Source organism: Xenopus tropicalis, chromosome 2, assembly GCF_000004195.4.
Source record: "Xenopus tropicalis strain Nigerian chromosome 2, UCB_Xtro_10.0, whole genome shotgun sequence".
Lineage (NCBI taxonomy): Eukaryota > Metazoa > Chordata > Amphibia > Anura > Pipidae > Xenopus > Xenopus tropicalis.
In genome coordinates, this window is record NC_030678.2 from 25,774,484 (window position 1) to 25,790,577 (window position 16,094).

The window sequence follows — 16,094 nt, forward strand, 5'->3', positions numbered from 1 at the left end:
TCTTGATGCAATATTGATCCTTCCAAATAAATATGAACGTAATGTCACAATGGGCTGTATTCTAAACTGAAATGAATGGGCTACAGCAAAAATTGCATTTTTACAAATTTGGGTAACTTTTTTTTTCACTGTAAAAATAGTATTTATTGCAAATCAGAATCCCATGTCATATAATGAAAGCACGTTACCCTGTAGTCCTGGATAATTCCATTCTGGTGGTCAGATGGAGGGGGGTCCCATGAGATGCTGATGCTGGTGCTGTTGTTATTTCCCACTGTCATAACAGTAACAGACTGAGGAGGAGCACTTGGGGCTACAGCAGGAAGGAAAAGAAATAGACATTAATCCTGCTGCTCAAACCTCTTTTTTTTAACTAACCTAATGCATTGCTAGGCAGGCAGAAGTCAGACCTTGTGTTCCCTGCAGACCTAAATATGCAAACATGGCAAGTTACTGGGTTTGAAATATTAGCTGTTGTGATAACATCTGTTTAATAAAGAAGCAGCATTCCATTTATATGGTCTTCAGCAAAATCAAGCCCTCTCATTTATTACTAAATACACAAATTCACTGCTTTTTGGTTTTTTTTTACAGATCTTTGTAATTTGTTTGGTGTTTATTTCATCATACCATGGAATAATAATCTCATTTTATGCACTAAAATGTGCAATGTAAGCCATGATAAGCACCCTAACAAAAAAGGATCTTAATTAAATGTTGCCGAGTCATTTACTGCACCACCACTAGGATCCCTGTGATACTGAAGTTCTAGCCGGGATCTGCCAAACTTGCCTCTTCCATCTTTGTGTCCATAGAATTCTAGGTCATATCCCACATTGGTACTATTGGCATACGGTTGCTGAATATGCCATTGGTGGCTCTTACTAAAGGGTTCATCAATTCCCATTGCTCATTGCCAGAAAAGATGGGCAAAGATGTCATAGGATAGAAAGCAAAGGGCATTCTCATGTTGTACCTTTATATAGGGTTCAGATTGTTATGGTTACCTTCTGCCTGACCTCACTGATTCTTGTCTCTACTACCCTGATTTCAGCTGGCTATGGACTTTTTCATGTGAAGTGGAATATTTACAACTGAGTCATTTGCAAATGTGCCAGCCCAACATAATATGCCAGTGCCTTAAACATGTAAGGGGTTGTGATTTAAGATAGCACACTTTAAACACTCACAGCACCATATATAAAGTAATGGTTTATGCTGTTAATGCTATATTACATCAAATGTGAATTAGCTATGAATGACCCACTGTCTGCCAAGGAAATGTACATCTTTCAAGCCCTCCGCTCTAATATGATGATGCCTTCCAAAGCTGCAGAGCGTTCTTACACACTCTCCCTTTCATATCATATATAACTTCACTTTCATACTACTTAGAGCTATGCTTCAACATAGGGCACATTGATCATTTTAGCTTGCATACAAACATGAATAGAAATTCCAACATTCATTAAGCCCCCCTCCGCGTGTCAGCACCTTGTAGCGTATTCTACAGAGAGTAGATATTCCAGGTGATCAAACAATTAGTCCTTACATGCCTTAGCCCCCCTTTTAATAATATTCCCTTGCTCATCTTTCCTCTTTGATCAAGTGTATAATTCCGCCTCAAGTATCATCATTGTGAGTCTCTTACTCTTATGCTGAAAGACTGAAGTGATTACCAGATATTAATTGCACACCTGCATAGCTAGAATAACAAGGCTAAGATTGTAAATCAATCACAAGCACGTATACCTGCCGATACATACATTCCAGAATTGAAAAATCACGTTTTTCTACAGATAATCTCATACATGGAAACGATATCCAGTCAATCAGTAGGTATTATCATCATTAATTAATTGTAATTCTGTTATAAAAGGTTTTAATATAAAGGTTTAGATAATTATGTATTCCTTCTGCTTGCATGGGTGAATTTATGTCTTCAAAATGACATAAATGTCTCTTCTTCCATTTGAAATCATTTTAACATGTTGATTCCATTCTCAGGGTCCATGTTGTCCCAGAGTAGACTGACCACATGTCCATCTGCCAATCCCTTTTAAAATGTGACTTTGTTGTTTTCATGGGAAACATCTGAAAATGTATAATGCCTAAAGGAAGCTGCTGACACCTAATTAATGTTGCTGCAAAGCATAGCCCTATTTGAAATTATTTATTTTTTATAAAACTCTGTGGAAAGTCTTAATACAATCCTCACTTTATTTGGGGGAAAACAGCCAAACCAAGATGTTACATTTGTGCAAAACCACATCTTTCTCTCTCTCTCAGGGTTTATATCTTTGTAAGTTGAACAGGGGATATGAATGAAAGCTCTTCTCAAGGGATGATACAATTATTAAATAGACCACACTGCAAAACAACATTTTTTTTTAAATGTTTCTCATTTCCCTTGCTGCTGTTTTGAGGAGACGCCATGCCGGATAGTTGACAGGTCAATTATTTCCGTACTGAGCCTTCTTGTGCAAGAACCCAAATCGCTGCTCATCTTTTTTTCCTGCGCTACCAAAGCGATTCCATTTGTTACTCTCACAAGGCCAAGGAGGTGGAAGATGGATGCAGACTGGATTGTGACAAATGTCTACTCCAGATACAAAGTCTAACTGTGGGGAAATTAATTTTTGCAAGGTGGCTTTTGAAGTACCATTCTATATAAAAAGCAATCCAATGAAGGTTGGCCCTGTTTGGGACGTGTCAACTATCCTTGATTTGTTCTTATCATTCTTGCCTTTTTTATTTAAGGCCAGCCAACTGGCTCTCAAGTGATTCCTTTTTATTTGAAATAATACATAAACTGACATTGTCCAGTGAGAAACTCTAGCTATGCCGCAGTCAGTTTTGACAATGCAATTAAAGAGGTGCACATTAGTTCTTTATAACTGCAATAGACATATGCAAAATTTTCAGTATTTTGTAAAATAGTAGAAAACAAAGCAATATTAGGTGTGATTACTGTAGAGACGGTAAACTATATGCATGGTAATATAATAGCAAGCACAAAGTTTACTCGTACTATGTGATGCTGGGAATGTACAAAAGGGTTGAATTTGATGGTTAGTTATGTTTAGTTATATTTTTTATTAACCCAAATAAACTACATAAATATGTAATTATTCTCTCTGAGTAATGGTGCATATTTTTCTATGGCATGGTCATATTTCATCAGAAATAAAAGAACCTCAATACACTTTAATTGGTCTGTTGGGAGTGAAGCTTTACTGTGACCACCAAATACAATGTAGGGAAGCATATTCCATAAGCTGCAAATGCCTAGAAACAGGGAACCCAACATGGAATTGGAGAGATGAAGGCTTAAGTAGGGCATAAAGATCCATTCATGGAATATTCTTCATGCGGTTGGGATGGTAACTTAATCAATGAAGGAATTCAAACAAAGTACAAAAAGATCCATAACAGAGCATTTAATTGGCAGTCTAGGTGGTCCATCAATTCCTTTCCTTCCATCAGATCCAGTGCTTTGTGTTTAGAATGCGGTTTTGTTATATGTTTACCAAAAATGTAGACTTGGGGGGGGGAATGAAGATGGAAATGGATATATTGCAAATATGCACAAGGTGAATAGAGTCAGCTTTGATAATATAATTCTCTCATTTTTCAGTAAACTCAAAAATAGGTATAATCATTTATATTTAAACAAATTTTGTCTGAAGCATTGTACTAACGAGAACCCGCTTAATTGGTTTCTGTTGTACCTCCAGTAAGTCGACAGCTAGAAATTGATTTTTACTGGAATATAATAGAAAGTGTTCAACCCAATGTCATTCTTTTCTCACAATATTTTGCTCTCAGATGGCTTGAGTGCAAACATGTCATATTTTGTAGACTATGAAATGATTCTGTTTTCCTAGCAGTTAGACACAGATTATCTTCTGTTGCTGATGACATTTGACAGACTCTAAAATTATTTATCACGGGTTTCAGTAGGAGATGGCAGCAGGTAGACTAGTTGAAGGTTACATTAATCTTGGCTACGGATCAAGGCACGGAACTTTCACATATCTTTAGGAGAAAAACACTATAAACATCATGCCTAACACGCAATTTTCTAACACATAAAGTGGCCTTTAAAGTATGAAATTATGGGTAGACTTGTGGCCAAAAAAGGCTATGGAGGAAATTGCCACTTTTTGAACAGTTTATCTAAAAGGCACAGTATATGTCCTACACGATGGCATTTTAATTGAAGTTTGCTCGGAACGTTTGATAAACAGTGTAAAGAGCAAATGTCAGTTTAGAAACTGATAAGTAGTCTTCCTTCAAGAACAAATGTGATGTGCCAAACGATGAGCCCTACAGCTCATAAATGATTCCCAACATTACTCTTTCAATCCAGATACAAATATTGTAGGAGTTTGTATGTAATTTTAGATTTAGAATACCTTGTCAATGCCTTTGCAACACTGGATTTTTAATGATGATGCCCAAAGGCCGCCCCTATTCAACCACCCCCTCTTCCCCTCAGGATCCCGCATCCATCTAGCTCACAAATGAAGCACTGGGGACAGGACGCACTGAGGTTTCTGCATGTTCTGCCCCCAGTGCTCCGTATGCGAGTAAAGCTTAGGTGCGGCTGGGCCGCCCCTAAATTTTTGCTGCCCTAGGCCCAGGCCTTTATGGCCTTGCCACAAATCTGGGCCTATGCATTTGCAAATCTAGATGTTGGATGTTTACACATTAGTTACCTTTATTTGCCTTTGTTGACATTGAACTATGCAGCTTTATTAGTTTGCAAAACCATGACACATTTACATTTTTGTTAACATTGCTTGATAAAGAAAAGAAATACTGCTTGTGGCTTACTGACCTTCTTCAGTTGTTCGTGCTGACTTTGACTCGCTATCCATTCCTTGAAATTCATTAAAATAAGGTCGAACCTTAATCTCATAAGTAATTCCTTTTTTCAGGTTGGTTAGCACTGCGCTACGCTCTGCAGGCACTTTGACCTCTAAGCTCTGCCACGCAGATGGAGTCTGCAGACCAGAAGTCTGACGGTACATTACCCTGTATCCCTGAATAAACTGGGATTGACGGTCGACCTGAAAGAAAATTCCATTAAGCACATTATAAAAATTATAGCAAGAATATGGAAGTTATGTGTCATGTTACAAATTAAGACCTTTCAAATGTTAACTGTAAATTAAAAGGAACCTAATGCAGAAATTAAAACTGATTTATGGGAAGGCGCACAACTACAGTATAACTCTATTGTTTCCCATCTTTCTACATACTACAAATGCTTCCATCTTTATATTAGGGTGCTTCTTTTGCTCTTACACAATGTATTTTCTGGTCGGAAGACTGCATTCTGTTATTAGCAAAATTCAGAATTTACAAAATGCAAGAACAAAATAAGAAGTAGAACATGGAAGGCAGGTTTGGATCATGCTACTACCCTGTATAAATACTGAGATAACTGGTTATTAAAACTAACAAAACAAGAGTAACATGACACATATATGTTCCTGGCAACATACGCTGTATATATTTAAGGAAAATACACAAATAAAAGTTAAAAAATGTATCAATGAATGAAACAATTTCTAACAAATCAGGTGACGTAATTAAATTAATGATAAATAACTTGGGGCCCAGATTGCCTACATGGGAAACAGGCCAAGAGATGAAAAATTGTATTATGATAAAGACAGCAGATTTTTCTATTTTTCTTCTTTAAAAAATAAAATAAAAGCTTTTTAAGTAGATTGAAACCAAATGTAATTTTGAAATGGGTAAAATGTTTTCTAGCAAGAATTCTATATCTTTAAAATAAAACAAAATGCTTTTGGGATATAATCTGCTTATTTTGGCCTTGTGCTTTATAAGTGGTATACAGTTAGTAAATGGAGTTTTTGCTTAAATCTAAGGGAAAGAACAAAATGAATCAATAAAATAAAAGATGTCTGGAACTTCAGAGGCTGTTTCAAGGCAGAAAAGAATAATATTAGTCAACAGCTTGGTCTTCCTGCTTCCTATATGCCAATGTCGATTCCATCTATTGACAAGGCAATGTGGAACAAACAAGGGACATTTTTTCCCTTAATACACTAGGGATGCACATTAGGCATCAACAGACATAACAGAACCCAGATAACAGTAGGGATAAATTTGCTCACATAACCCAGAACTAGTGATAGGAATAGTCTGCATGCATGGATTCACGGAAAATGTCTGAGTTTTGCAGATTGTTCCGCAAGCACAAAAAATGACATATGCGACTAATTTTTTTTTTTTTGCTGCGCGGCATTTTCGCCGTTTCGTGAATCTTTTGACAGATTTGCGCATTTTTTGGCAACGCAAATGGGAGAGATTCCCTCATCACTATTTATGTCCTATTTTGGCACTGTCACCATGTTTTTTTTCTTTAAAAAAGGGGGCAAATGCTTTGTTCCAAAGTGGCGCAGGTATAGACCAAGCCTGATTAGGATGAGCCAAGATTATATCAGCTATAAATAGAAGACAATGAATGACAATTGCAACATGCTGTTAAATTGAATCTATAGTTTCATGTGGGCAAAAAATGATGCCGAAAACATAAAACTTAATATATACTGTATATATATATGATAAATATTGTCACACCCTGGCAATTAGTGCAGACTACTGACATTAGCATAAAAGGTTACATTACTTGTTTGTGGAAAACCACAAACAATATAGGGTTATGTTGGTCATAGACAACCCCTTTGTTCCCCTGATCTTCTTAATAGTATATTTTAGGCACCTTATCTACATGTATCTTTTAATGCACACAGTTTGTATAGGTGTACATCTCAATTTACTGTACAGAAAATAACTAAATTAGTTTGCAGAGAATGAAGTAAAATGGGTGTTGGTCACCAGACTATTCTGTGTTCTGTACCAAACACAAATCTCAGAATATGTTAGTCATTAAAATACATGTTATATTAGATCATTTCATTTATATGTGCTTTGTTTTTTTTTCATTTATTTTTGTTTTGAGCATTATTTATAATTATATTTGGCACAACATGTGCTAAACAGATTTAGGACAAAAGTGAAATATGTCATAATAATGGCAAATATTACCATGGTTTAGTAGCCCATAGCAAGCTATAGCTTCTACTTATCTACAAAAGCAGTTAAATAATACAACTAATACAAACCTCTAATTGGTGAATATTTGTTGTGGAATCAAGGCACATGTTTCTATTGTTATTTTATATTTCCATAACATATATATTATCAGCTGAGTTTATATTCATCTATAATATATTAATTGATCATAATGCGGCTAATATTATATTTTTTTTATTTAATCTGCCGCTTAGATGCTTTGGGACCTACAACTGGCATTAAAGGGGATGTAAAGTCAAAAATCATAATCCTTGTATGTGTTATTTGGATCAAATGAAATAAATTTGCAATATAAACCCAAGTAAAATTCTCTACTGTTTTCATTAAAAGCCTTTGGGGCACATTTATTAATGTATGAACGATCCGAATGCGACTTTTTTGTACTGAGCATATTTTCTGCTACATTTTAGTATCTTTGTTCGTCTTTTTTGCACCTGGAGCTGCAGAGTGCCATTGAGCCCTATGGGAGACTTTCCTTGGGCCGGGTTGGAGCTGCAGAGTGCCATTGAGCCCTATGGGAGACTTTCCTTGGGCCAGGTTGGAGCTGCAGAGTGCCATTGAGCCCTATGGGAGACTTTCCTTGGGCCAGGTTGGAGCTGCAGAGTGCCATTGAGCCCTATGGGAGACTTTCCTTGGGCCAGGTTGGAGCTGCAGAGTGACATTGAGCCCTATGGGAGACTTTCCTTGGGCCAGGTTGGAGCTGCAGAGTGCCATTGAGCCCTATGGGAGACTTTCCTTGGGCCGGGTTGGAGCTGCAGAGTGCCATTGAGCCCTATGGGAGATTTTCCTTGGGCCGGGTTGGAGCTACAGAGTGCCATTGAGCCCTATGGGAGATTTTCCTTGGGCCGGGTTGGAGCTGCAGAGTGCCATTGAGCCCTATGGGAGACTTTCCTTGGGCCAGGTTGGAGCTACAGAGTGCCATTGAGCCCTATGGGAGACTTTCCTTGGGCCGGGTTGGAGCTGCAGAGTGCCATTGAGCCCTATGGGAGATTTTCCTTGGGCCGGGTTGGAGCTGCAGAGTGCCATTGAGCCCTATGGGAGACTTTCCTTGGGCCGGGTTGGAGCTGCACAGTGCCATTGAGCCCTATGGGAGACTTTCCTTGGGCCGGGTGGGAGCTGCAGAGTGCCATTGAGCCCTATGGGAGACTTTCCTTGGGCAGGGTTGGAGCTGGAGAGTGCCATTGAGTCCTATGGGAAGCTTCCAAAATCATGCACATAAGGATCAAAGTCGGGAAGGTTTTCCCGCCATTTACGATCGTTCATAATGGCAGGATCGCCAATACGATATTATCGTGACTATTATGATTTTTTCATAACCATTTTCATGACATTTGTGATCATCATCAATTCAAACTCGTACTTTGATGAATGTGCCCTTTTGTCTTTACATCATATGCGATTCCCCTAAAAATAGCTCTGATCACAGGTCCTGGAAACCTATACAGCCAGTGGCAGGGGTTTGTTTACTGGATTGCCATTGGTCAGTTGCTAATAAGAGCAAGTCAGGGACACATAAGGAAGTGAAACATGAGCAGAGAGTCATTCTGCCGCAGACACTGAGGGATACAGAGCTCCAGCTCCAATAGCTGTGTTTTAAATGTGTTAAACTGTTACAGTGCTTTCCTATTCTAGGGCTATATATAAACACCGAGTTAAGAATTTTACATCCCTTTTAAGAGTGGTGTGCCAGATTTGAATGTGCCACAATAACAAATAATGTACTTGTATGCAACTGTATGGCATCCATAATAGTTAAGTAGCTTCCTATACTGACCATTTAAATGAATAGTGTATAGCATGAATGCACCTTTGGTAAATTTACATTTTTAGTTTTCTCTTTACGTGTGTGTTTATTGGTAATGTGGAATGGCAAGATCAAAAAAGACACAGTGCCCAAAGGGTAATATAATAATACCTTTGAAAAACATCCCCTCTATGTCTCACTGTACCTGTTTTTAAGTATTACTAACCACACACTAGCAATTCTACTGCTCTATGTCCAGAATGTATCACGGAAGTGTCTACTGATTTTATATCTCCTTATAAGTTAAGTATTGAACCACTCTGAGGAATACAAGACCTACTTTCATCATGCAGTGCTGTTAGCTGCTTCCCTGGTGTAACCCCCACAATAACTTGCTTGAAATATTTATATTATAAAGATGAAAGCTCTACAGTGGGCACTATAAATAAGCAGCAAAAGTTAAATATAGCCTAGGATTTTCCTCAGAAATAACAAGCCACATGAGACTCATTAGAATTAGAAAATCATTGTGGACAAATCCATTGTCTCAGTAGCTCGCAGAGGATGGACTTTATGATTTTTGTAATGATTTTTTCAAGCAAGCGTAGAAAGTAGTGATGTGATTGTGATGTTTGCCATTTCAGAGCATTCTACTTTCTTTATTTAGCTCTAATTTTGTTTTTATTTTTTTGTCTCAATCCTATAAGCTATATTGTGTATATTTTACCTTATAAAAGGGAGGTGCACATACACAGGCAGTAACAATATTAATTAATCATTGACAACTTTACAAAACATTGCAGCCTAAATGATATTGCCTGAATACAAATTTATTGCATAAAATGTGAAAACCAAAGGTATTTGTTTGGCCTGGGGGCATTCTGATGCTAAGGGAATGTATTAAGCGAAGGGTTTTCTGAAGCTTAGCCACAGGCTTTCTCAGCCTTACCTTAATAACAGACCATTGAGACCTTATATACAATATTTTAACTACAGTTATTTTTGAAGGTCATAATTGTAGTGATAAAGAAATCTTTTGCCTGGTATGGATTTGCACAAAAAAAAACCCAACAAAACACCCCCTAGACACAAATGTATTTTGCGTTAAAAAACTGCAACAAAAAAGTATAAAAAGTTGCTGCAGATAAATGCACTTTCACAGGATTTGCTTTTCACTACATAATTGTTTTAGGTTTAGTAAATCAATGATGAGTTTCCTAAACCCCAAATAAATACAATAATCTCTTATTTTTCGTATGCCAAATCTCCAATAGGATTAAACCAGGATTTTCTGCTTTAGAAGTTAACCACCCAAAAACTGACCATACTAGGCACCACTGAATATAAGATTTTCTTTTCAAGGCAGGAATCAATTTTAGTTTACATGAACCAGAGAGTTCCCTCGGTTCTAGGTTATTCCCTATGAACAGAGCTGCTATATATAATATAACATTTATATTAATGGAAGCAAGTACTTCAGTGTCAACACTATATATTTGATTTTCTGTTATAGGATTAAAAAAATGTCCCAGTATATGTTTCAACTTAATTAAATGAAAACATAATAAATAGCCAGAGTAAACAATGCTAATGATAATACAAATGTTAGTTATGATGTAAATAATTAACCCAAAGTATAACAAGGAATCTTTATCCCAGAAACTGGGTGGTAGTAAATGGTCATCTGGCCTATCCAATAAATGTAAGAAAGACTTCCAGATGTTCTCTAGTAACTACACTTGAATTATGGGAGAAGGAAAGATTAATTCACTTGTGTATCTTTCTAAGGAAGCACCTTGCCGCCATTTTACTTCTATTTCCCAGGGATGAATTAGCCTTTCCATGTCCTTAATAATAATAATAATAATAATAATAATAATAGTCATAATTATAATAATAAATACATTTTAAATTCATACTTATTTTAGCGAAGTATATCAAAGTATATATGCCTTTCTTTACTGTGGTTAACATAAATTATGTCTCAGATTTAAGTGATAAAGCAGACCATAATCACAAGTCTTTCCAATTTAAACCTACAGTGTTATTTATTTATATAATTGTTGTCCTTTTTCTGTTGAATGCAAACTTGTTATTACATAGTGTGAACTCTTCAAGTTATTTTGAGTCCTTGCAGTGCTATGTTGTTAAAACATGTGACTTTCCACCATGCCACACATCTTAAAGTGTCAAAATCAAAAGCCATAAAAGCAATATCAGATCACAGGAAAGTTAGAACATCATTCACATAGATTATAAATAGATTATAGTTTTGCATTTTGCTATACATGCTTGTCTCATATCACTTCCTATCTTTTGAGGCACTGATCCCCAACCAGTGGCTCAGGGGCAACATGTTGCTCCCCAACCCCTTGGATGTTGCTCTCAGTGCCCCCAAACCAGGTAGTTATTTTTGAATTCCTGACTTGGGGGCAAGTTTTGGTTGAATAAAAACAAGATTTCCTACCAAATAAAGCCCCCTGTAAGCTGATAGTGTGCATAGAGGCTCCCTAATAGCCAACACACTTTGTGATGCCCCTATGCTTATATTTATTGGGAAAGTAAAGAAACTCCATTTCACACCCCTCCCCACTTAGATGTACCTGTATGTTATAAATGAGAGATTGTGTATTGAGACAAAATGATGTCACATGATATAACTCTTGGATATATGCACAATAAGTTAGTGAAGCCAAATGCTAACAGTAGTGTTAAAACTGTAGTTTTCCAATTTCATGGCTGTCGGGGGCTATTGGATGTTGTAGACCAGTGATCCCCAACCAGTGACTCGGGGGCAACATGTGGCTCCCCAACCCCTTGGATGTTGCTCTCAGTGCCCCCAAACCAGGTAGTTATTTTTGAATTCCTGACTTGGGGGCAAGTTTTGAATAAAAACAAGATTTCCTACCAAATAAAGCCCCTGTAAGCTGATAGGGTGCATAGAGGCTACCTAATAGCCAATCTTAGCCCTTATTTGGCTCCTCCATGAACTTTTTTGGTGCTTGTGTTGCTCTCCAAGTCTTTTTACATTTGACTGTGGACCACCAGTAAGAAAGATTGGGGACACCTGTTGTAGACTATTAACAACTGTAGAGATGTAATTTAATTAAAAAAAAAAAATTATGGAGCAAAAGAGATGATAGTTATTGGCTTATTTTAAATTAGAATCAAAGCTTCACTTTCCATATCAACTTCCAGCGGCCATGGCGCAAAATGGATAGTTTTATATAGATGAAACCTAACATGATGTAAACCTTATGTAAACCTTATGGAATAACATTTAGTTATTAGTCTCATTTAAATTTAAATTGCATTAATAAAATAAAAGGATAGAAAGTCGACCAAGAGTTCCCACTCATTTTCTGTTTGCCAATACGTTGCAAAAGTAATTTCTTGCATGAAAAGATTTTACGAAATCTTTCATTACATTTTCATATTTTTTTCCATGCAAAATAGTTAAAGAATGAAAGAACTGTTCCTTCTTACCATCCAGGTGACCTGGATTGTTGTTGGTGTCAGAACAACAGGATTATGGAGCCGTACAATCACATCCCCAAGTTCTTTCTGTACTTGCCGGTGATCTACTCCTTGAACAGGTGGACTTATATCTAATAAATAGAAAATATTAAACAATTAACAGTAATGCAGTAGGTGAGTTAGAATCCTAACCCAAGGAGCTCACTTCTGAGTATCAGGGCAATCACTTACATGTTCCCTTAATTGTAAATGGTATCAAATATCTCATCTCTTCATTTTTTATCCTTTTATTACCTATACCTTCATCTGTCTAACATCTGAAATGCATGTCCTCTCACATAATTACAACTTTTTGGGATGGGTGGGTGCCTCTTCTCATCTTTGTAGATGGTCCAAGCTTGCTAAAGATATTACTTGCCTAACCCCAATTCCCCAATTTTCCCTCTCCATTCCTTTGCTGGCATTATTTGCCTTCTATGATTGCAGTCATTGCCTATTCCTTTCTATGTTCTAGCTCCAAGATCTCCATTCCTTTGTATACATGTGTTGTTGGGACTTAAGTTGCCTCCCCTAAACATTTGTCTGCTGAAAACTATTTAGAAGCACAGAGACAGATTGTTATTAAAAATATGTTTAGAATAAGCATCCAGTATTCCTATACTCTGCTACTAAATCTTCAATCTAGATATATTTCTTCATTTAATTGGCCAGATTCTTCAGTGGCAGGAATCTCGGAAATAATCTTAATGGCAGTTTCACTATTTGGTGATTTTCAGAGAAAGAGCTAATCTCTGGTTTTAGAACAGAACACAAAATAGCCAGCCTGCAAGAGATACCGCAATAATGTCCATTTTATGGAAAATTGTGCTTTATATCAGCCCATCTCTCAAACACAAAAGCTTTAAAAGCCATTTCTATGGTCTGCAAATGGGTGAAAGACAGCGCCGTGATATTATAATAACCATTACAGTCAGAGGAGCAAGCTACTAAAAAGAATGGTGGGATAGATTAAGGTCTAAATGCAGTCAATCTTGGCAATTTAAGCAAAAACGGGTATTGAAATAAAACATGAAAACTCATTTGATATGTATTTTGCAATAAAACTAGTTACAAAGGCGAAGGGTTTCATTTCATGTCTAATAAATCTTTAATTCCAAACCTCTCTCAAAGATGAAATTGACTTTTTGAATTGTATGGCAACATAAAAATCTTTCATTCAATAAAATACACTTTTGTGCTTGAATTCAGTACACCTGCACGCGGTTGTACGGTGAAAGAGCTACTTGTCTCTGTGAAGAGCCTTTCACATGCTGAATTTCGCTAATTACACAAATTTCTTCTTTGGTGACCCAAGCACTTGTCTGCATTATCAGAAACCTGCTGCCTGAATTAGATGCAATAATAAATAAATATGGGTAACGAAAAATTAACTTTCAAACAGAAATATCAGATTGCTCTATGACACAAGTAGTGGAGAATTTTTTTGTATTTGCATCAAATTCCAATAAAGAATTAAATATATTCAAGGAAAATAATGCAATATGGCAGATGCATGTTTGGCTTCTTTACCAATCACCAGTTGTGATGGGGACTAGTGATGAGCGAATCTGACCCATTTTGCTTTGCTGAAAAAGGCAAATCTTTGAAAAGATTGGTGAAATGATGAAAAATCCGTGAAACTGCAAAAATATCGGCATCAAAAAAAATTGTTGCGCGTGACATTTTTTGACACATGTGACAATCTTTTTTGACACAAACATAAATTTTTTTGTCACGTGCCTACTTTTTACACTGCAAATTTTGCCAACCGTTTCGCGAAATAATCCGCCAATGTCAAAAAGTGGATTTTCGCCACGAATCCATGGCTAGTGAATTATTTCGCTCATCGCTAATGGGGACCTTAGACTGTACAGGGACAATGTAGAACATTGTGGAATATGTGAAAGCTATATACAGGTATTGAACCTGTTATCCAGAATTTTGTGGACCTGGGGTTTTCCAGAGAGGTTTTCTTAACTTAATTTGGATCTCCATACCATAAGCCTACTAAAAATAAAGGATTAATTATATCTTAGTTGGGATCAAGTACAGGTACTGTTTTATTATTACAGAGAAAAGGGAATCATTTAACCATTAAATAAACCCAATAGGGCTGTTCTGCCCCCAATAAGGATTAATTATATCTTAGTTGGGATCAAGTACAGGTACTGTTTTATTATTACAGAGAAAAGGGAATCATTTAACCATTAAATAAACCCAATAGGATTGTTCTGCCCCCAATAAGGGGTAATTATATCTTAGTTGGGATCAAGTACAGGTACTGTTTTATTATTACAGAGAAAAGGGAATCATTTAACCATTAAATAAACCCAATAGGGCTGTTCTGCCCCCAATAAGGGGTAATTATATCTTAGTTGGGATCAAGTACATGGAACTGTTTTATTATTACAGAGAAAAAAAGAAATATGCTTAGATTTAGAATTTAAAAGGAGCTTTCTGGATAATGGGTTTCCAGATAATGCAACCCATACCAATTAGAGGATAAATTGAAAAGTTATAACTCAGGCTTCCTTACATTTAGGTGGATTGAGTCTTAGTATTTATCCATGCCCATCAGTTACCTTACCCCCAACATTTCTTTCCTTTTCCATACATTATTAATTTCTCTGAAACTCAGCTACAATTCTTGCAGATGCTGTATTTGTAATCTCTTAATGAAAAATAAGTTTGGGGTATGCTGTTACCTTGTGTACGCACTGGATCAGATATTGGACTTGGGTCACTCAGTCCTTCAGTATTGATTGCTCTCACCATAAAGAGATAAATGGTGTTTGGGCGCAGTCCTTTAACAGTGTAAAGCGTTGTCTTCACGTGATTGGCCACAGTTTGCCAACTATTGCTCACAGATTGACTGCAGAAAATAAATTTAAAAAAAAACATTTTGAACACTGGCATCAATATACAGCATAAGGGATATCTTAAAGGGGAAGGAAAGGTAAAAACAAAGTAAGTTTTATCAGAAAGGTCTATGTAAATACAGCCATAAGCACTCACAGAAACACTGCACATCAAAAGAAACACAGGTTTTCTTGTCTCCTTTTTTGTAAACATGTTCTTGGGTATCTGACTTCCTCTCTCAGAAAAATCCTTCATTCCCGGGACCAGAGTCTATGCAGCTCTCTCCCCTCTCCTGCTCCCCCCTCCCCCAAGAATTCATAAAACTCACTCCCCCTCCCTTAGCAATGTGTAATCTGAGCTATAATGACTAGCGCTGCAGCAGGAATCTATGAAGACCAAGCTAAAATGGCAGCTGCAATCTTAAACAAACACAGAAAGCTTCTAGGGCCCTTAACTCAGGTATGATAAAGCTTTCTGCAGAATAAATATAGCATTCTAGGTGGCACTAATGTGGTGAATCCATTGGCAGTAAAATGCCCAAATGACATTACTACACCTTTAAGCTATCCAAAATACTTTGTAAGGTTTATTTACTAGTGGAAAATGCAAGTATTAATACCACAAACAGGTGCAACCAACATTTTAGTGCAAGGCACAAGAATAGGCCGGGACCTGTAGAGGCAGGTACCTCTTTAATAGCGTTTAAATGGTTGCAAGTTTGTGCTTTGCACTGCGTCCTCCACCTTGTAAATAAGGTTACAATGAATTCCTATTGGAGTTAGACAGGCTATGTAACTCGAGCATTTTGTATCATTTTTATCATGTAAATTGAATATTCAAT

General features: G+C 36.8%; 1 protein-coding gene across 14 annotated transcripts in view; it reads right to left on the minus strand.

The window, feature by feature from the left end:
* robo2 (roundabout guidance receptor 2) overlaps positions 1-16,094 on the minus strand; it is a 627,127-nt gene that overhangs the window by 46,775 nt on the left and 564,258 nt on the right. For all 14 annotated transcript variants that reach the window (XM_031896599.1, XM_031896601.1, XM_031896594.1 and 11 more), the window contains 4 exons: positions 15,100-15,266; positions 12,365-12,486; positions 4,844-5,075; positions 189-313 (listed from right to left, as the gene is read on the minus strand). In XM_031896599.1, coding sequence (XP_031752459.1) covers positions 189-313; positions 4,844-5,075; positions 12,365-12,486; positions 15,100-15,266 — 646 coding nt within the window. The remainder of the gene's footprint in view (positions 1-188; positions 314-4,843; positions 5,076-12,364; positions 12,487-15,099; positions 15,267-16,094) is intronic.